At 42.2% G+C, this 21,034-nt stretch overlaps 2 protein-coding genes across 4 annotated transcripts in view; one reads left to right on the top strand and one right to left on the bottom strand.

The window, feature by feature from the left end:
- Window positions 1-21,008, bottom strand: part of klhl5 (kelch-like family member 5) — a 53,720-nt gene extending 32,712 nt beyond the window's left edge. Inside the window, exons 1-4 of one of the 3 annotated variants that reach the window (XM_028449060.1) lie at window positions 20,852-21,008; window positions 19,527-19,633; window positions 18,477-18,545; window positions 15,176-15,282 (exon numbers count right to left, since the gene is read on the bottom strand). The gene's annotated coding sequence lies outside the window, so the exon portion shown is untranslated. Of the gene's footprint in view, window positions 1-10,164; window positions 10,213-15,175; window positions 15,283-18,476; window positions 18,546-19,526; window positions 19,634-20,851 lie in introns of those variants that run through there. The other 2 variants (XM_028449070.1, XM_028449078.1) reach the window with 2 other exon arrangements.
- LOC114457545 (uncharacterized) lies at window positions 1,201-6,780 on the top strand. The gene is given in 6 exon segments (XM_028439526.1): window positions 1,201-1,402; window positions 1,514-1,729; window positions 2,151-2,314; window positions 2,430-5,086; window positions 5,088-6,300; window positions 6,637-6,780. Coding segments are annotated over 6 exon segments (4,596 nt in total).
- Window positions 21,009-21,034: the final 26 nt, after the last annotated feature.

The raw sequence follows: 21,034 nt of genomic DNA, 5'->3' as shown, positions 1-21,034 counted from the left end.
GCAGCGGAACCGGAACACACCAGCCACGCAGGACGGAGGCTCTGCTACTGGGGGAGGGCTGCCGGCGATCGGGACACGGGACCTGTTGGAGAAAGCTAAGTAGAACAAGGAACACTGCTGCTTCGCCTACTACGTGTCCACGGGAACGCTTACACCCCAAGGCATCGGTAGCTTCGGCTGCCTTAATCGAAGCCGGTGCCCGGCTCGCACTCGGCTGCCCCGGCTGCGGCTGTTAGTGACGGGTATCGCCCGGTCCAGCTTCTGTGTGCATGACGTTGCGTGTCTGTGTCAGTGTGTAGTGTGTAGTGTGTGCATGCTTGCGTGTGTGTGTGACGTTTGCGTGTCAGTGTGTGTGTGTGTGTGTGTGTGTGTTTTGCCTAAGGGAAGATTCATCACTTGTGTGTTCTTATTGTTCGGTTTTGCATATTGTTTTTGTCAGATGTATTTGGTTAAAAAAATAGTTGAATGTTTTGTTTTCATGACAGAATACCCCCAACTGTAGACCTGATTTGTAAACCTATTTGTGTTTTCTTTTTGTTTATGGAATGTCCGCTCATATTGGTGTTTAAATTTGGTTATATTGTATCCTTACTGTGCTTCTCCTCTCGGCAGCCGCAGCAGTCATCGTGGTGGTGGGTCCGAGGTGGTGGTTTTTTTCGTGTGCGGTGCAGTCCTGGTGTAGGCGTTTGGGCGTTTCCTCCCCCCCCCACATAGTCGTGAGTGTGTCACTTTAATTTGATTTGATTTATTTGGACCCTCCTCCCACGTTGATGGTAGGCCGGTTGCTGCTGTATATAGTGAGCTTACTCTTTTATATGGACAGTTGTTTTTTTATTGTTAAAGAATAAACCATTGTAAGTTTTTCCACCAAGAAACGCGTCTCTGTTCTCCATTGTACACGACCACCTGTGTGTCTTCTGTTTACCCCTTGACGGAAGTCTGTTTAAACCTAATTTTGAGGGGTTGGCATTGTCAGTTTTTTTCTACCTAACGGGCACTTCGCCTTATAACGCCACATTTGGCGTTGTCGACAGGACGTGTGTATAGTGAGCGTGGAGACGTGAGGGCTTGGGGTGTGTTTCTTTTCTTGATACGTTGATGGTTTTTGTTTAAGGGTAGTCCTACGGATATTGACTCTAAGGCGAAGCAGCAGTGCGTTTCCTGATTATAGTGGTTAGATTTAGTGGTCACGGTAGCATAATGGAGGGGGAACTTCAGGATTTGAGGGACTTGGTAGCACAGTTGAGGGCAGACAATGAGAGGTTGCAGCAGGCTGCGCCTGGTCCTAGTGCCGCACCTCTCACTCCCACCGAGCCCCAGCAGGCGTCTTCTGCTACTAGCTTTCCAGTCGCTGAGAGACTGGTCTTAGTACCTAGAGACAGGAAGTGCCCCATCTTTTCAGGTAGATCAGGCTTAGGGCTGGAGGAATGGCTGGAGGAAGCTGAGGCATGTATGCGAGCACGTCATCTGTCAAGATCAGATAAAGCATTTTTTCTTTATGATCACTTGACAGGAGAAGCACGGGAGGAGATAAAGTACCGAACAAACGTAGAGCGCAATGATCCAGACACCATTATTGCCATTTTGCGGGAGCTTTACGGCTGTTCGGACTCCTACGTTGCTTTACAGGAGGCCTTTTTCTCACGACGGCAGCAGGAGGAGGAGACTCTTCAGGAGTTTTCGCTTGCAGTCATGAGTTTAATGGCCTCTGTGAAGCAACGGGCTCCAAGTAATGTGCTTAACTCGGACGTTTTATTGCGTGATCAGTTTATTGAGAACGTGTTGGATTGCTCCCTCCGCCGAGAGCTAAAACAGTTGGTACGTCGGCAGCCTGTAATTTCTCTGCTTGAAGTGAGAGCCGAGGCAATTAGATGGGAGAAGGAGGGATTACCAGGAGGGGTGCGGGGGCGGAGTCACTCGGTCCCTTCAGTACTGGGCCTACAGTATGGAGTCCAGCGCGCCCCCCCGGCGTCTAATCCACCACCTAGTGAGCTGCTCGAAGTAAAGGAGATGTTAAATCTCCAGCAGGTACAGCTTAACCAGCTAACCGAAACACTGGCTAGGCTGCAGACTAACCAGCAGTACAATCGGCCACTTAACCGGGCTACAGTAATTTGTAGACGTTGTCAGCAACCCGGCCATTTTGCCAGAGAATGTGAGGGAGGGCGTGGTCCTCCCCGTCCCCAACCGCGGTCGGCTTGCGCTCTGCCGGGCCTGCAGCCTCATTCCTCTCAGCAGTCGGAAAACTAGTGCCCGCCGAGCTGCAGAGCCAAAGTTCGGAGGGGGCCACCAGAGGCTCATTAGCGATGTCTGGGTACAGGGACCAAGCTAAGCTAGTCGCCGCTTGTCCGCAGTTGGAGGTAGTTATGGGGGGGGTACTGGTTCCATGCTTAGTCGATACCGGCTCAATGGTATCCACTGTCACACAGCATTTTTTTAAGGAGCACTTTGAACCGTGGGGCCAGGATAGGCTACAATCCTGTAAGTGGCTGCAACTTCGGGCGGCAAATGGGTTACCCATTCCCTACCTCGGCTACCTGGAGCTCGATGTTGAGCTCTGTGGCAACCTGCTACCAGGATGCGGAGTACTGGTGGTCCAGGACCCTCCCGCTGATGGTTCTCCTCATTTACCTGGTGTTTTGGGGATGAACATCCTGCAAAGGTGTTACAAAACACTGTTTGGCCAGTATGGTCTCGCTCTGTTTGAGCTGCCAATCGTCACTAAAGCACCCTCATCGGTGGCACAAGCTTTGCAGAAATGCCACCGGATCCCAATAGACTCGCTCACTGAGGTCCCTGGTAGAGTGAAGGTGCGCGGACAGAAGGTTTGTAGGATCCCTGGTGGCACCATGCAGGTGATACAAGCCACCTGTTCAGCCCATTTTTCGTGTGCCAGCGTACTCTATGAGCCCCCAATCCAGGGACTCCCTGCTGGATTGCTGGCCTCCCCATCACTGGTGGATGTGGAGTACAGCACGGCGTATATTCCCATCGTGAACGTCGGTACTGTGGAGGTGGTGCTTTACCCTCGTACTATAGTAGGAGCCCTGGTGGAAGTTCATGTGGCGAGTTTACCCTCAGTAATTGAAGAGGCCTCTGCCCATGTAGCCACTGTGACATCGCAGGCAGTTGCCCCTACGTTATTGGATCAGGTTGAGGCAGTAGACCTTTCCCTCCTGTCCAGAGAGGAGCAGAAGGAAGCGCGCTGTCTTCTCAATCAGTACACTTCTGTGTTCTCTTCCCATGACAGTGATTTAGGTTGTACTAATTTAATTTCCCATCAGATCCCTCTCTTAGATGATGCCCCCATCCGACAGCGCTACAGACGTATTCCTCCCTCGGAATACGAAGTAGTCAAAGAGCATATAAATCAGCTGTTAAGTGCACAGATCATTAGGGAGAGCAGCAGTCCTTTTGCTTCTCCGATCGTCCTGGTTAAGAAAAAGGATGGTAGCTTGCGCCTTTGCGTGGACTACCGTCAACTTAACCGTAAGACAAGAAAGGATGCCTTCCCCCTTCCCCGCATAGAGGAGTCACTAGATGCGTTGACTGGAGCTCGCTGGTTTTCCACTATGGATTTAGCCAGTGGGTACAATCAGGTTCCGATGGCAGAAGCAGATCGGCCGAAGACAGCGTTTTGCACTCCGTTCGGTCTGTTTGAATGGAACCGTATGCCCTTTGGGCTGTGTAATGCCCCCAGCACGTTCCAGCGCCTCATGCAGAGGATTTTTGGGGATAAGCAGTGTCAGGCCCTACTCTTGTATTTGGATGACATTGTTGTCTTCTCCTCCACTTTCCAGCAACATTTGGGGAGATTGGAGGAAGTGCTCCAGCGGCTACAGAGGGAGGGCCTGAAGGCAAAACTGTCTAAATGTTCCTTCTTCAGACCGGAGGTTAGCTATTTAGGGCACGTCATCTCTGCCAGTGGTGTCTCCACTGACCCCACAAAGATTGAGGCGGTAGCTAAGTGGCCGTCCCCCACCACCATCCCAGAGCTGCGATCCTTTCTCGGGTTCGCCAGCTATTATCGTCGTTTTGTGGAGGGTTTTGCCAAACTGGCTGCCCCCCTTCACCGGCTGGTAGCCGATTTCGGAGGGTCGAAGTCCAAGCGGTCTGAGCCTTTGGTTGCGGGCAAGTGGACGTCCGAACATCAACAGAGCTTCGAGGCATTGAAGTCCAAGTTCACAGATGCCCCTGTGCTTGCATATGCTGACTTCTCCCTTCCATTCATCCTAGAGGTGGATGCCAGTCATGGGGGCCTGGGCGCTGTTCTTTCGCAAGAGCAAGGGGGGAAGGTTCGGCCTATAGCATTTGCTAGCAGAGGATTGAGACCGACAGAGCGCAACCCAGTAAATTACAGTTCTATGAAATTGGAATTCCTGGCGTTAAAATGGGCTATGACCGATACATTTCGAGAGTATTTGCTTGGCCACAGGTGTGTTGTCTTCACAGACAATAATCCCCTGAGCCACCTGTCTTCGGCCAAACTTGGCGCTCTAGAGCAGCGTTGGGCAGCCCAGCTAGCTGCTTTTGATTTTGAGATCCGCTACCGTCCAGGTAAAAACAACGCGAATGCGGATGCTTTGTCCCGTCAGCACCCACCGGTGGCCATAGATTTGGGTGCAATGGTTGCCGGTACCGGTCTTCCATCACCCTTGAGGCAAGCTTTGCAAACCCGAGGGTTTGAAGCACAGCAAGCCGCTGTACAAGTATTTCCCCAGCAACTACCCACTGACCTCTCAGCCCTTCAGCAGGCTGATCCGGTGCTTGGTAAGGTGTTGGCATTCTGGCGTGAGAAACGGTACCCAAACCGCGATGAGCGTAGCCAGCTGTCCCGGCTCGCGCTGGCACTTCTCAGACAATGGGGTCAATTGGTTGAGGAGACTGGGGTGGCTTATCGACAGGTTTCGCGTTCCGATGGTGGTGAGCCAGTTCGTCAGGTGCTCCTGCCTGTTGCCTTGAAAGCACAGGTCCTTACTGAGCTCCACCAAAATCAGGGCCATCAGGGTGTAGATAGGACCTTGGACTTGCTGAGGCAGCGGTGTTACTGGCCGGGGATGGCGTCGGATGTGAGGCACTGGTGTCAAACGATGTCAGGTTGCAAAGGATGCCGGGCCATCAGCTAGGAGTTTCCTGGGCCATTTGTTGGCTTCAGAGCCGAATGAAATTTTAGCCATAGATTTCACCATGCTCGAGCCATCTCGTAGCGCACTGGAGAATGTCCTTGTGGTGACCGATGTGTTCAGCAAGTACACCCTGGACTTTCCGACCCGAGACCAAACTGCATCTACAGTAGCCCAGGTGTTGTCAGTGGAGTGGTTTTCAAAGTTTGGCGCTCCAGTCCGGATTCATTCGGACCAGGGTAGGAACTTTGAGAGTACACTCATCAAACAGCTCTGCAAACTATATGGGATTGAAAAGTCCCGGACGACCCCTTATCACCCCGCTGGGAATGGCCAGTGCGAGCGGTTTAATCGCACACTTTACGATCTGTTACGTACTTTGCCAACATCCCGTAAGCGGGATTGGCACTCCTGTCTACCACAAGTGTTGTATGCCTACAACACTACTCCCCACCAATCGACTGGGGAATCTCCTTTCTTCCTCATGTTCGGCCGGGAGGCAAGGCTTCCAGTCGATTTTCTGTTGGGGAGGGTCCAAGACCCTGTGGGAGGGACTGTGCGTGATTGGGTGCAGGAGCACCAAACTCGGTTGCTTCTAGCTTTTGATAGCGTTCGAGACCGGCTAAAGGTCGCAGCCGAGCGCCGTAAGAAGAACCACGACCAGGGTGTTCGACTGGAACCCCTGGTGGAGGGCCAACTGGTGTTGTTACGAAACTATGGTAGAAAGGGCCGTTGCAAAATCCAAGATAAGTGGGGTTCGGTGCAGCATCGGGTGGTAAAAGCCCCGCCCGGGGAAGGCCCGGTGTATGCAGTGGCCCCAGTCAATGAACCTACTGAGGTCAAACGTGTGCACCGGACGCTCCTGAAGGTTGTTGCGGGAGACATCCCCGCTGTGGATACATCCCCTCCTCCTCAAGCTTCTCCTGACCAGCCAATAAGACAGGATGATTCATCCGGGGACGATGTAATGGCATGGGTGAGGGATACTTCCCCCACACCAGCCAGGCGTGCTTCGGCAGTCACCCAGGACTTAACCCCGGCTCTCCCAGCCACGACACTGGCACCTCATCCCGCCGCCAGAGCATGCTCCCCTCTGGGGAGTAGTGGCTTGACTAGGCGGCAAACAACACGCTCCACAGCTGGCCAGCACTCAAACCTCCATCACCTTCCTCGGACGGTTAGGGAGCGGGCCCCCGCTAGACCCGTTTCCTCACAATCAATTGCTATGTCTGTTTTCTTTCGACCATGGAATTAGGCTCATTCATCTTCTATTGGTGCCTCGTCGGGGCGACGATCAGAGAAAAGGGGGGTGGATGTAGCAGTATTGCTGCTAGCAAGTTAGTCTGGCCTATTAACAGGGTGGGAGAATAAAAGGGATTGAGTTTCTTCCTCCAACCACTCGTTCCTCCCTGGCTTTTGCTCCTCCCCATACCTGACTCGGGCACTCCTGTTGCACGCTACCGGAACTGCGTGCTCTCATTGATTCTTAGATCGGGTCATTTAATACCGACAGACGGTGGCGATCATCAGCCCCCCCAAACCTGACCTCGCCCTGCAGCGGAACCGGAACACACCAGCCGCGCAGGACGGAGGCTCTGCTACTGGGGGAGGGCTGCCGGCGATCGGGACACGGGACCTGTTGGAGAAAGCTAAGTAGAACAAGGAACACTGCTGCTTCGCCTACTGCGTGTCCACGGGAACGCTTACACCCCGAGGCATCGGTAGCTTCGGCTGCCTTAATCGAAGCCGGTGCCCGGCTCGCACTCGGCTGCCCCGGCTGCGGCTGTTAGTGACGGGTATCGCCCGGTCCAGCTTCTGTGTGCATGACGTTGCGTGTCTGTGTCAGTGTGTAGTGTGTAGTGTGTGCATGCTTGCGTGTGTGTGTGACGTTTGCGTGTCAGTGTGTGTGTGTGTGTGTGTGTGTGTGTGTTTTGCCTAAGGGAAGATTCATCACTTGTGTGTTCTTATTGTTCGGTTTTGCATATTGTTTTTGTCAGATGTATTTGGTTAAAAAAATAGTTGAATGTTTTGTTTTCATGACAGAATACCCCCAACTGTAGACCTGATTTGTAAACCTATTTGTGTTTTCTTTTTGTTTATGGAATGTCCGCTCATATTGGTGTTTAAATTTGGTTATATTGTATCCTCACTGTGCTTCTCCTCTCGGCAGCCGCAGCAGTCATCGTGGTGGTGGGTCCGAGGTGGTGGTTTTTTTCGTGTGCGGTGCAGTCCTGGTGTAGGCGTTTGGGCGTTTCCTCCCCCCCCCACATCGTCGTGAGTGTGTCACTTTAATTTGATTTGATTTATTTGGACCCTCCTCCCACGTTGATGGTAGGCCGGTTGCTGCTGTATATAGTGAGCTTACTCTTTTATATGGACAGTTGTTTTTTTTTGTTAAAGAATAAACCATTGTCAGTTTTTCCACCAAGAAACACGTCTCTGTTCTCCATTATACACGATCACCTGTGTGTCTTCTGTTTACCCCTTGACGGAAGTCTGTTTAAACCTAATTTTGAGGGGTTGGCGTTGTCATCTTTTTTTCTACCTAACGGGCACTTCGCCTCATAACGCCACATACTGTTCTAAACAGTACCTGGTGAATAAAATCCTTTCTGATTCTGATTCTAATTCTGGTTACACAGCAATCAACTGACACCTCTGTTGAAGCAGTATTTCCACATATCTCTCATCTCCTTAGTTATCAAACTTTGGATGATTCCCTGTTTGCTTCTCCTCTATTCATTTCCTTCTTTCCTGGTTCTTGTTCTCTAATTCATTATCAGTTGGCACCCTTTGAAAAAAAAAAAAAAACTGAAATACCTGTGAGAGAAAAGGACAGTGCTAATTAAGTGTGACTAATAGAAGCTTTTCAGAGCGTATGCGATGAGAATAATGAGTGGGAGTTGAAGACAGACCGACATAGGAAGAAAGCCACTGTCTTAGGTGATTTGAGACATGAAGCACAGCAAGGATCACAACACTCCCATACGGCCGTCAATTACATCTGAGCAAAAGGGACACATGCCCTATACCAGATTCAGCACACGCACACACACATGCACACAAACACACACACACGTACAGGCCTCAGCAGCTCTGGTTCATTTAATTGCCTGAGAAGATGGAGAGAGCAGGAAAGGAGATGGAAAAAATGCACACTGCAAATTAATTTCATCTACTTAGCCGCTCCACAGAACAGCAAGGAGAAACAGACATGGAGAAAGCATGTAAGATACAGCAGCAGCAGCAGCTAAAAAACAAAGGCCACTTTGGCTTTCATGCAGTCTAATCAAACCCCATGACATATTTAGGACCTACTGCACCACCACGTGTTCAGGGTTTGTGAGCAGAGAGGCAAACATCAATGTGCCACTTGCTTGTGATAACATTACGATGGTGCTCAAACAGAAGTTTATGGTCAGCTTTGAGTTTATATGACCACAGATGAATCCCGATGTCCTGCATCAGCGGCAGATATATGACAGTGCACCGGTGGCATCTATTTACAACCTCACGGCTTTAAAAGTCAAGATCCAATCGCACTTCACATGGAGGAAGTGTCTCACAAAGCCACAAAATAATAAGTGGGCATGTTGAAATAAAAGCTGTCCAAGTGCAGTACTGGCACTCCGCCAATTAGAAATATTTAATTACAAAAACAAATGCACAATAGAATGGATTTTGGCTCCATACACAGGAAATAAGATTTAGTTGAACATTGAAACACTCATTAAGTCAAGCAGGATTGCTTACAGATGCACAATACACCTTTCACTAGTATACACAAATATACATCAGGGCGGCTTCAGATGGAAGATTAGCTTTAACATTGGTTTAATTAAAGCAAAAGGTTGGTTTTATATTTTCTTTATAAAAATACAAGCTATATTGCACTAAATAGGTGTGCCTAGTTAATTCAAAAAGCAAAAAGTACATAAAGTTGTATCTTTTTAAGTCCAGGATGTAACAATGACTGCAAGCTCTTTTTTGTGACAAGTGCCTGCAAACATTTAAAAAGCCTTTTGTTTATGTGTCAGCATGTTCCCTAGTGCTGGTTTAGTTGAAGCATGAAGTTTCCAGCTGCAAGGTACATACCCTGAATTAATAATGATATTGAAAAAAAGAATTTTTTGTTGTTGTTTTCTTTCTCCTTTTCCTCATTTCTATGTTTCTCAAAATCTCTCTATTGTTTTCTTTACTGTGTCACCTTTTTTGGCAGTTTCACAGAGCCACGGCAACACTCAAACTTTATTTTATTTACATTGCACTCATTTAAGGATGCAGCTAACAAATACATTACTGAGTGGTTTCTGTTCTTGGTTCAGCACTTGATTGGTTTTTCGCTTACAGATTGCTGCAGGTCTCACTGTGGAAGATCGAAAAATGCTTGCAAAGCAGTTTGTCAATGTCTACCTATTGTCACTCTTGCTATTTTTTCTTTCTTACAATGCTCCATTGCGCTTTCCCCCAATTTTCTTGCTGACATTTTCCCATTTCTGTCCATCATTACAAACCACAATTGCTCTTGTGTTATTTTCCTTTGTGATTTTCCCCATCCTGTCACTGTGTCATCTTTTCCTGTTCACTCTTTTCCTGAATAGGAGAGCAGAGTATTGAAAGAAGAAAAGAAGTAAAAAAAAAAAAAAAAAAACCCAAAAACCTCTAAAAACATTAAAATGAGATGAAAAGTACAAGCAAGATACAGAGAGAGGTTTTATAGGCAAATAAAAAGCAGTGCTTAATAATTTATTCTGCCTTAGAGCTATAAGCCATTCACAGCCCATCTCTTCCATTAAAATGAGAGCGAGCGCATCACAAGTAAAGACACAGCAGTGATTAATTCTGATGTGCAGCATTGACAGCCTTTCACTTCTGAGACAAATCATTCGCAGACGTGCAAGATCTTAAAACCTTCAAATATTTACAGGGAAATACTTGAAATAACCAAGTTGTTAATTATAGCTTATGACAAATTTGATTTGTTCCGATTTGTTTACCATCTCTTATTGTAAGATTTACAAAATATCAATCAAAAACTCACCACTTTTGAGACTTGTGCCATTAACAAAGTACAAAACTCCAAGCAATCAATCGATGTGAGAGTCCACGCTTTAAAACTACTAAATCCAAACACCAGACCAGCCCCCACCATGTCACACCCAGTACTTCCTCCTTGAGGCCAAAAAGCAAAACCCAAGAAATTATGCAAAAAGAGGTGGATCCATACCCAAATGTATGGATTCATGAATATACTTTTACACAGGAACATTCATTGATGACCATGTCAATCAAAACGAGCCTCCTGTGGGAAACGTATGCTGATGAAAGGGTTCCAGTTTGTAATTTTTAGCATGCGATTCATTCATTTTTACTGCAATCAAGTTTTTTTGTTTTTTTTGTCATTTTGACATTTTGTGAATGAAATGCCACACATGATCAACCATGTTATTATGACTATCATTACTGTATTTTCTAGTTTAAATGCTGAATGATCTGCTGCTTCATCAGGTTAGTAATAATTTCCTAAAATTAATGTAGGTTGTAATCACCCGCCTGCAGATACAGATACACGGACAGATTGATATCTGGGGATTTCAAATACCAATTCAACACTTCAAATGCCATCTTCTTTGCTTTGTGGCCTGGTGTATTATCCTGCTGACAGTGTGCATGCAAATGGAAACGACAGTGCTGAGATATTTGGAGAAAAAAAATCTGCACCTGACACTGTAAAAGGTATATTATACTATAAGCTGTGCTGCACACTGTATTCTGACACACATCAAAACCAGTACAGTATTACATTTTAGACTAACAAGAGTGAAGCTGAACTCTTCTGTTGAATCACATCACAAGTCGACTTTTGTTTCCCAAGGTGTATAAATGAGGATCTGCTCTCCATGTTTCATAGATATCGTACAGAGCACTGCAGCAAGCAAACAACCCACAAAGTTTATTAAGATAAAAACATCACAATTTAGTGCCTTCGGTTCCCTTTTTGTTACTTTTACAGTTTACTTTTACTTTTACAAGGCACTGAATGGCATAAGTTATATAGATAGAACTCTAAGGTCTACAGGTAGTGACCTTTTAACAGTTCCACGTATACATTCCAAAGCTGGAGAGGCTGCTTTCTGTTTTTACGCCCCTAGTAAATGGAATGCCCTGCCTGCAGATCTGAGAAGAGCTCCTACATTAAACATTTTTAAAAGCAAATTGAAAACTTTACTTTTTGGAACATTTTACGGTTTGATGTCGAAGCCTGCTTTCAGTGTGTGTTTGTTTGTGTCATGTGATCTACTTTATGTGGATCATTTTTATGTACATGTTGAGCTTTTATTCTGAAATTGTATATTGTATTTTTTATTTTCCAGTCATCGTTGAGATGACTTGTTTTTGACTGTAAAGCACGTTGTGTTGCCTCGTGCATGAAATGTGCTATATAAATAAAGTTTGATTTGATTTTCATGTCAACATGTCAACACCAATCGATTAAATTCCCCCACTATGAAGATTTCTTAAAGCATCCTGTGTATATTTGAATAAAATAACCAAATATATCCCTTCTAAACTTTTTCAGCCATTTGTTTGGTTTCAATGTTTGTCTTATGCCCAGAAAATCAGTCAGTGTTTCTCCCAATATATTGAACTGTTTATATAGATTTAGTCTCTCTCTTGAGACCATAAAGACATTTTATTGCAACATAAAACTCAACTGTTAATGTGTTAGCAAAGAGTAATGCACAATGAAGCATTTAGAGCTCGATATCTTTCTAATGCATCCAACTCAGTCTCTGGGAATCTGACTATGAAAATGACAATCACCATCAAAATGTGGATTTATGGACCTTTTAAGTGAGTGTGTGTCCTAATCACACCATTTAGACACAAAACACAATTATGTTAGTGTTTACGTTACAAAAACAAGCTTACACTTTTTACAAGGAATCAAAACAACTGAAGACATTTTCTTGTAGTTTAAGGGTACAGTTTTATATCTCGTAATGAAGTTTAATCTTTATTTTGACAAATTATGAGAAACATTTTATCTATCTAAGAATTAACCTCAGCATATATTTTTTGCTTATGTTTTCCTCTTGGTATGAGATAAATAAGACACTAATCTCTGTGCTGCAAGATCTTGGACTGCTCAGAACTTGGAAGGTCACCTTACCCCCACAAGTCGTCAATCCATAAATCTATGACACAGCACAAACACACAGAGAGGATGGAGATGGAAGGAGAGAAAAACAGAAATATGAAAGCAAAGAGGGGATAAAAAAGCCTCTCAGTGAACGATAAATGGGACTGACAATTGTGGTTAGCATTTAAATGAATGCACTAATGCTAAAGTGATTACAGCATGTACGCCACAGTCTGAAAGTACTTGGTCAGCCAGTCATACAATTGATCAATCCTGGATTAATTACTAAAAATGATGCATCTTTGTTTTATAAATCAAGGAAGAAAAGACTGAAACAGATGAATTAAAGAGGAGTCAGCACACTGACTATTTTCATTGTACAACCATTACACATTAATAACCAGTGGGACTTCCCTTGTTTAGTTTTATAGGTCAACTCATGACTCATTAATTTAAAAAAGGACTCTAGGTATCAAATGTGACGACGATCACTGTAAGAATTCTATCCTATTTTACAAAAATCAAACCCTAAGTTCCAACTTTTTACATTGCTAATAAAAGTTAATGATACACATGTCCCCCGTAAAGCAAAAACATTTTTACAACTAGTTGTAAAAGTGTAGTTTAGGTTAAAACTGAATCTCTGAATTAAAATGAACATAGAAGAGGCTGGCACATAGTCTAAATAGGAGTATGCATCAATCTGGACATGAGAGATAAAATGTTAATGTATTGTTGATTTTATCTCCTTCATTGCACTATTTTTCGGGTGTCTTTTGGGTATTCTGTGTGTTGCCGTCCGTTGTCTTTTTTTCTTGCACTTTATCTGAAATGTAATTAGAGTAAATTTCCCCACTGTTGGATCAATAAAGCTACTCTACTCTAATCAATTATTATTATTATTATTGTTAATATTAATATGATTATTAATAATCATATTAATATTAATATGATGATGATTATTATTATTATTATTAATAATAATAATAATAATAATAATAATAATAACACTGTCCAATGGATGATTATAATCACCCCTTACAAAATTAATTTAATTTCACTGATAAAATAATTTAATAATAATATTTCCCAAATATACCTGTAGACATATTCTCCTTCAAAACAGCTGATTTTCCTCTTACAGACAAAATAGAAACATATTGCGTCAATGATCAAGTTAATCACTCATTCTGGTTTGAATTATTGTTTGAAACTACAAGATGGGGGAACATTAAAATAAATATGGCCTTAACGTTCCCACCATAAAAACTCAATATAATATTTATGAACTTTTACAACAGCACACAATATGGTCTGAAATAAAAACACAGCACTACAAAAAAAAGGACTTATTTGGATACGATAAGGCAAGCAAACAAAATGTCCTTCACACGTTGCATAATTACATACATCACAGAGAAAGAAATGACTGAAACCTTTTACGTTCCCTATTAGTAGTTTTATTATGATTACTGGACTGCAAAGGGACAGTGATCTGTAATCTAATCATGGCACTTGGATTGTATCGTTGTAAACTGTGAGTGAATTTTGGCTGTTATGGAAAAATTGGCTGGGTAAAAAGAGTTTAAATAGTTTGCAAGGAAAACGAAAGGGGATCAAGTAGTTTAATCAATACCTACAGTCAATTCTTTAGTGGCCCTTTACTTTAAATGTGCCTGTAAGTGTTTACATTGCTTTTATGATGTATTGTTATTATCTCTATTTTTTTTATTACAACACAGCCTGCGTGCCTGCTTTTATATTTACAATTAAAATAGGTGGTATGAATCTTGCCCTTTAAAGTCTTATAAAATCTAAACAGTTCAAAGCAACACATCAGGAAGCCTGTTTATTTTTGTCCAAATTTAATGCACCATATTTACACTTCTAACGGGCTGTGTGCTGGAGCAGAACCACTTATTTGTTCGAAAGGCACGACTGGAAAAAAAAGGTGCAATCGAAGCGCATTGATTTTTTTCTCATGTTAAAATGCTTTTTATCGACATCGCGTTTTCTCACCAGAAAGGTTACAACAGAGGAGAGCAAAGAGAAAAGAGAGAAGGTGAAATGTAACAAGACGCAGCACATATACAGTACTTCCAATAAATTCACCATGCATTCAGCTCACTGTAGAGGCTGTGCTACTTTCAAAATTCAGTTTTGATAATGCAATCTCCTCTTCCCAATGGGCACATCTCAAAAGTGATATGATTTGACTTTACTTTGAAATTCAAACTAAGAGATCAGGAGCAGATTTTCTCTTATTCTTTCAGAGAAGAAAATAAAAATACTTTTGAGTACATATTCAGAGCTTAAATAAAACCTAAGAACATTGTAGGACAATGAAGTACAGGCTGACGAAACAAGGCATCAAAACATGTAACCCTCAATCACCTTTAAAGGTTTTACTCATAATGATCATCTCTTGATGAAAAGTCATAATTTCTCCATAGAAAGTCATAAAGCTTCACAGTGGCTTTATCCCTAGAGAGCCAGAGGATGCTGGGCTGCTTACTCAGCACTAAATCACCATACCCTCTTCCTCCCCCCAAACATTCTGCTCTGTTTTTGATAGGAAAACTGGCTCATTCTCATACGCCATTAAAAACTGTACATGTGTAGTGTTTCAGAAAATCTTCCACCCGGTCCTTACACAGGTAATGAGGACACCATTAGCTCCACTTAAATCTTCTGCTTTAAAGAGTATAGATTTATAAAGTAGAAATGCATTAACTGACTTTTAGGCCATTTTTAGTCAGCAGAATCAACTTGTTCTCACACCACTCACATTCCATTAATTTTAATGGCAAAGTTGTTTGCTAGTGGTTGTTTATTTATATTTCCAGGGGAGTAATGTTATGCTGTGTTGTATTTCAGCTCTCCTGTTCTCTTTTATTTCAGTCATTACCTTAGGGAAGTCTCTGGCTTTTAGCTGATAATTGCTATACAGAGTACGTTCAGGGTTGATAGCGATCTCTCCATATGCCAGGCTGCTGTGTACTGCTGTACTTCAACCTGGAAATGAGAATACATTATTTCATTTAGATTATTTGTCAGGGACCAAGTGTTTCATATACTTTAATTCGAAATCCAAAAATGAGATGCACAGCAACTGATATCGCCAACAAAACCAAACATTTGTATATACATTTGATACAACACATACACTAATATACATTTAACATGATCATTAGTTATTTAACATCATTAAGTTATTTACTGTAATTTCTTTTACATTGTGTGTTTTACATTGAATTTGCTATGAAACATAACTAAAGGAGAAAACAGGCTCTATGTCCTTTTTTAATGGTTAGAAACTTATTTAGTTCATAAGGTTGTTTAGAGCATTTTGCTCAGAATAGTATGAGAAAAACCCCTACAGAGCGTAATTGACCTTTCGCAAAACCCTGTCCACAAACAGTCATTGTCCAATCATATGTCTGAGTAATGTTACTAAGTAAACAAGGTCCAACACGCTCAGAGCAGGCATAGTGGTGAAGCAGTGTGCTCATGGCTTGTGCAAGTCAGACACCAGGTACCCCAAGAGTTTGGCTGGATGAGTCGTGTTCTTTCCATTCCCAAAAACACAACTGGAGCGATGTCTACAATTGACATAAAACTATAAAAACGTCTCAGGGATGTGTGTCAGCATGCGTGTATGTGTAGAATGTGTGTCATCTCATCTTGTCTGCACTGATGTGTATGTTCAGCAAAAATACAATAATGCTTGATTTTGATTAAATAAGGTATTGAAAGATGTTATAGTGCCTTGACATAACTATACATTAATGTACCTAGTGGGGGGGTGACAACGACGCCGTCGACTGGGGTATACAATTATTAGCAACTATCATATTACTATATTATTATCAATATTTTCAGTCGACATCCTCCTGAAACATACAAGTCTCCCAATCTATATTGACAGGCTTTGTTACCACTTAGCAGTGTTAATAGCTGCTATCTTATTAGCCTTGGGTCACCTGTAGGTTCAGCTAGCTAGCTAGCTAATGTAGCAGTTTGTTTTATTAAGATCCCCGTTAGCTGTGGTAAAGCTATTATAGCTTAAGGAGGATACGAACAATATGATGTAGGAAAACATATCCAGCAATCCAAGAACATGACTAGTCTGGTATGTCTTCACTTCGATAGTTGTAATGTCCGTTTCGTTGTTTATTTTAATATGTTGAAGATATGATGCATCATGAAAAGATTTATCTCCATAGTTTTTATAATTTTTACTTACTATTCTCAGTTCATGTTCTAATCAAGATCATTTCCCTCATCATTATTATGATTAGCATTTTTGACTAAGAATATGCATTATAAACTTTATTCATTATTTTTTCACTCTCTCTTTCAAGTACCCCATGTAGTGCCACCGCGTACCCCTAGGGGTATACGTACCCTCATTTGAGAAACACTGGTTTACAGGACCACTGCGTCCTCAGAATTTATTTGTATTAACATGAAGTGCTTAAACCAGACACGGGCAACTGGTATGGGCCCTAAAGTAAATGCCCAAAATGACTCCAAAAACATACAAAATAACAACTAAACAATTTTTTTTTTTAAGTATACAAAATTTTAGAAAAATATACAAAAGTGACCGTAAAAACACAAAACAACAAAAATACACGGAATGTCAGAGCATACCAAACGACAACAAGAACACGCAAAAAAGACTACAGAAACACATTAAAATGACCATAAAAATACAGAAAAGGTGAGAAAAATATATTTAAATGGACACAAAAGTTACCAGAAAATACAAAACAACAACAAAAACACACAAACACTTTGTTCTTTCCTGTAATAATGCTCAGATTAGTCATTATTCTGAATACGGATGTGAATGTTGATAAAGTTGAATCAGACAATCACATGTGGCCGCCACATCTCTGGCTTAAACCATTACTTGGCAGCTCCAAAACACAAATGTGTTTCCCCCCAATTTGACCTTATGTCAGACTACCATTACATAAGAAAGCACCTCACAATAACTAATGATTAGGTCAGCACACGCACACAGCCAATCTCAGTAAATGACATCTGTGCCTATACCACACTACATTTGGTACATTTGGCACTTTGTAAAATAGGATCAGCACAGTGATGTAGGATTTAAGAACACAGTTGAATTATGTCTGCAATGTTTTTATTTTACTCACTTGACACCCTGGATTCAAGATTTATCTTTGAAGGATAAAAAACTCCATTAACCAGGTTATTAAAAGGTCCAGTAAGTTGATTATGAGGTCAAAATGATGAATTGGGTTGAACGGATAAAACAGGTATAATCTAAATGAAGCTTCCTCCCCTTGTATTGGACGTATTTCTTCAACTCACAAATTCTCATTTCAGAAATGCATATCAGAACAGAAAATGTGTTTGTTTTTTAGTGTAAATGTATTCCTCTCTTATCTGGCTCATAAACATCCTCATAATTAAATATAAAAAATAAAAACCTCCTATAATGTCACACAGAGTCTGGAAATGAGATAATTTTTGTAATTATAGTATTGATAACAAGATGGATGGATGGATGGGCACTGCTACAACCATCATTAAAAACTCATAGATAGCTGTAATAAAGTGAATAATGGGAGGTCATTGCGCTGGTAAAAAGCATAATTTAAACTTCATTAGCCAACTTGGTGTTACTAATTGAAATGACAGCACGTGTTTCTATGCAGGAAAACTAGTTTTGTTTAAAATAAACCGTTTCAAGTTCATAAAATGTTTATATCCCCTCGTATTTGCCCTATGACCACAATTCTCGCCCCATCTGGATGAAAATTTAATGAGGTGATCAAAGTCACTGTGAACTGCTCTGGAGATCACAGATATTACTTTATCTTGTAGCTGTTTAGAGATTTCATGTTCAATGTAATTAGCTGGCCTGGAGATTGACACTGCACCCCCGCAGAGCTACAACACTTATAGGACTGGAGAGTTGACAGGAGGAGGAGAAACTGGCTTTCTCAAGAGATACCTTATGGTTATTCGGAGGCAGAGAGTAAAACTTTCCCAGTTATTAGGAAAAATTAAGGGTAAAAATGGGATTTGATGTGGTTTTCTGTCTCATTAGCTTCCAATGTGAGCTGTGAGAGCTATGGGATATTACTGGTACACTTTAATGATAGACTCCATTGGCTCCGAACTGTGAAGAATTACAAGGAGAACAGAAATGTAGTAGAAAGCATTACCTCCTCGCACACAATAGCTTTTCCTCTGTTGACCAATGACTCTCTGTGTCGTCCAAAACAGTTTTTGATCTGAAAATGAAAGAATAGCAACATCCATGACTCATAAATTTCATTTTTTCCCTGAGCACATTATGAAACTCGGCATTTGACCATTGAAACGATCTCTAGCAGCAGTTTTCTTGTCTTTACTTGTCCAAGGACATTATCATGCCTATTCCAAAATAGCAGTATGCTTCCCAGAGCCCAGTGATGAATCAAATAACGTCTGGAATATGAGCATAATTTGTGCTGAGCCTGCAGAGCGTACTTCCTAAATGTCTTCTCTTGTGCCTAAACCCCTGATTATATTATGATGTTCTATTCAGTCTCTCAAATCTCCCCATCGGATTTTGCACTAATGCATGGGGCTTCAATATTCCATGTATTGGATCTCTTGAATTATTCTCCTCAGGTGGCACTACAGCCTTGCAAGAACAATAATACCTTTCATAAAATAGCGTTTTTTCTCCCCTTTGTTTCTCTATGTGATTTTGTCCAGAACTGGGCCAGATGTGTCACTTTTGGGAATCATTAAACATATATTATTATGGTTTAAGACAGGGTCATTTTAAACATTTTCATGAATCTCCAGGTTGGACCGTAATCATGCCTGGGTGAAAAATGAAAATGCACATATGTCTTTATAGAGTTTTAATCAATGAATAAAGAATTAATTTAAGAATTATTAAGTTTGGTTTTATTTGTGATCCAGCTTTTCCTTCTCACCTCTATCCATGACAAAGGTTTTTATGAACAATTTGCCATTTTATGACTGTAACATTAAGCAAATCACTTGGTTTATCGCTTATTCCACTAAAACTGTGTAAACAGGAGCCAAACCGGCACTCAGCACAACACTGACAGTCATCGCTGAACACTGCTGAGTTCATTAAGATCCTGAAACTTCTGAGTCGATCAATAAAAACAGTGATTCGCTTGTTTTGTGCAGTCGATAAATAAGAACATTTACATAAGGAGCTTCAATTTCATGTCCATTTAAAATGTCTGTACCTGCAGTGGAGGAATGGTAAGGTCACTGATCGACTGAAATATTAGAGTTGATCAAGCAGAAAATATCCATCCATCCATCCATCCATCCATCCATCCATCGTGTGTTCCTGCAACACAAATAGCTTCGGTTTATAAGTGTGTTTTTGTGTGTGTGTGTGTCATTGATCTCACCTCCAAATGGTTTAAACACCACAGTTTTACTTTAGGATGGTTTTTACAGTAACCATGAGTCCTTGGTTGAAAGGAAAGTCCAAGACAAGCTCTCTCAAGTATTTGCTCAAATAAGGTTGATTAAAAGGGCCACAAAAATTAGGTTTTTCTCAGTTATCAAAGTGATGTTTTTTGGAGTATTGATCTGGTGACGCTGTGGTGGTTAATCGTAGTGCCTCACTTATAAAAGGCTGTTGGTTTGAATCCAGGTTGTCAAGCTTTCTGAATGAACAAGAACTAAACTAAGAGTTTGAATCCACTTACACCAGTTTTTGCATGTTCCCCGAATGCGAATCGAGCCAATGAGTGTGTGCTTGTGTGAATCTTTGTGTTAGCCCTGAATGGATGGATGGATGAGTGAACCACACTGATTCTATCTTATCTGTGTATCAGTTCAACACACTCTGTAAATGTACCAATAATAACAAGCTCCTACTGTAAAGTGTGTAATATGTTAGGAGTATCTATGATAGTGCTGTAGTAATTAGTTGTTTAGCAGACTTGACAAGATTCAGGACAACATAGGGTTTCAAAGTATTGGCAGCTGATACTCTCTCTACACGCAGTGGACTGGGCACTGAGTGAGTCAGCTCCTGTGGAGTGCAGATAAGGCTTCACCTGCCTGCCACACTCGTCATCGTGTTTGTTGGTGCGAGCGTGTGTGTTTCCTACTCCAGCCTGCCAAGATAAGTGGCTCCCAGGAGCCCAACTAGAACGCACAAGATACACTACGGACCCAACAGATACCAAGTCAGAGAGAGAAAGAGGATAAATGCCTTTTCTGAATAGATAAAGATATGGAAGTGGGTAATGTAGGGCTGGTAGATGCTGAACTCATATGGAGGACACACCAACCAACTGATACGCGAGAGAAACAGTGTTTAGTTCCGTGTGACCTTGTTGCTGATGTCTGCACCCTTTACTGTTGAATGAGTCTGGGGTTACACATTATGTTCATCCATCCATCCATTTTAAATTTGAGGGAAAACAACAACAACAACAACAACAAATGGGTTACTGTCAGAAAAGACAGATCATCTTTTAGCTTTGGAAAGTTGTAGAAAAATTAATATCTTAAACTTTCTCTTACACTAACCAAGTCCATCTATACTTACAGTGAACATATTCACAGTCCATCATCATCTATGAGGTCCAGTAAAGTGTGTGGATCTCGTCTGTAGAGAAAGATGTCGCATTATTCATCTCTCACGTTGATCTTCACACAATGTTACTACTTCCATTCAGCTGAGAACCTCTTTGTGACTGCACCCCACCATGTCACAACATTTCTGAGAAAG

This window comes from Gouania willdenowi, chromosome 1, assembly GCF_900634775.1.
Source record: "Gouania willdenowi chromosome 1, fGouWil2.1, whole genome shotgun sequence".
In the NCBI taxonomy this organism is placed as follows: Eukaryota; Metazoa; Chordata; class Actinopteri; order Blenniiformes; family Gobiesocidae; genus Gouania; species Gouania willdenowi.
The sequence above is the reverse complement of the archived record's forward strand: the minus strand, read 5'-3'. Positions and strand labels throughout refer to the sequence as shown.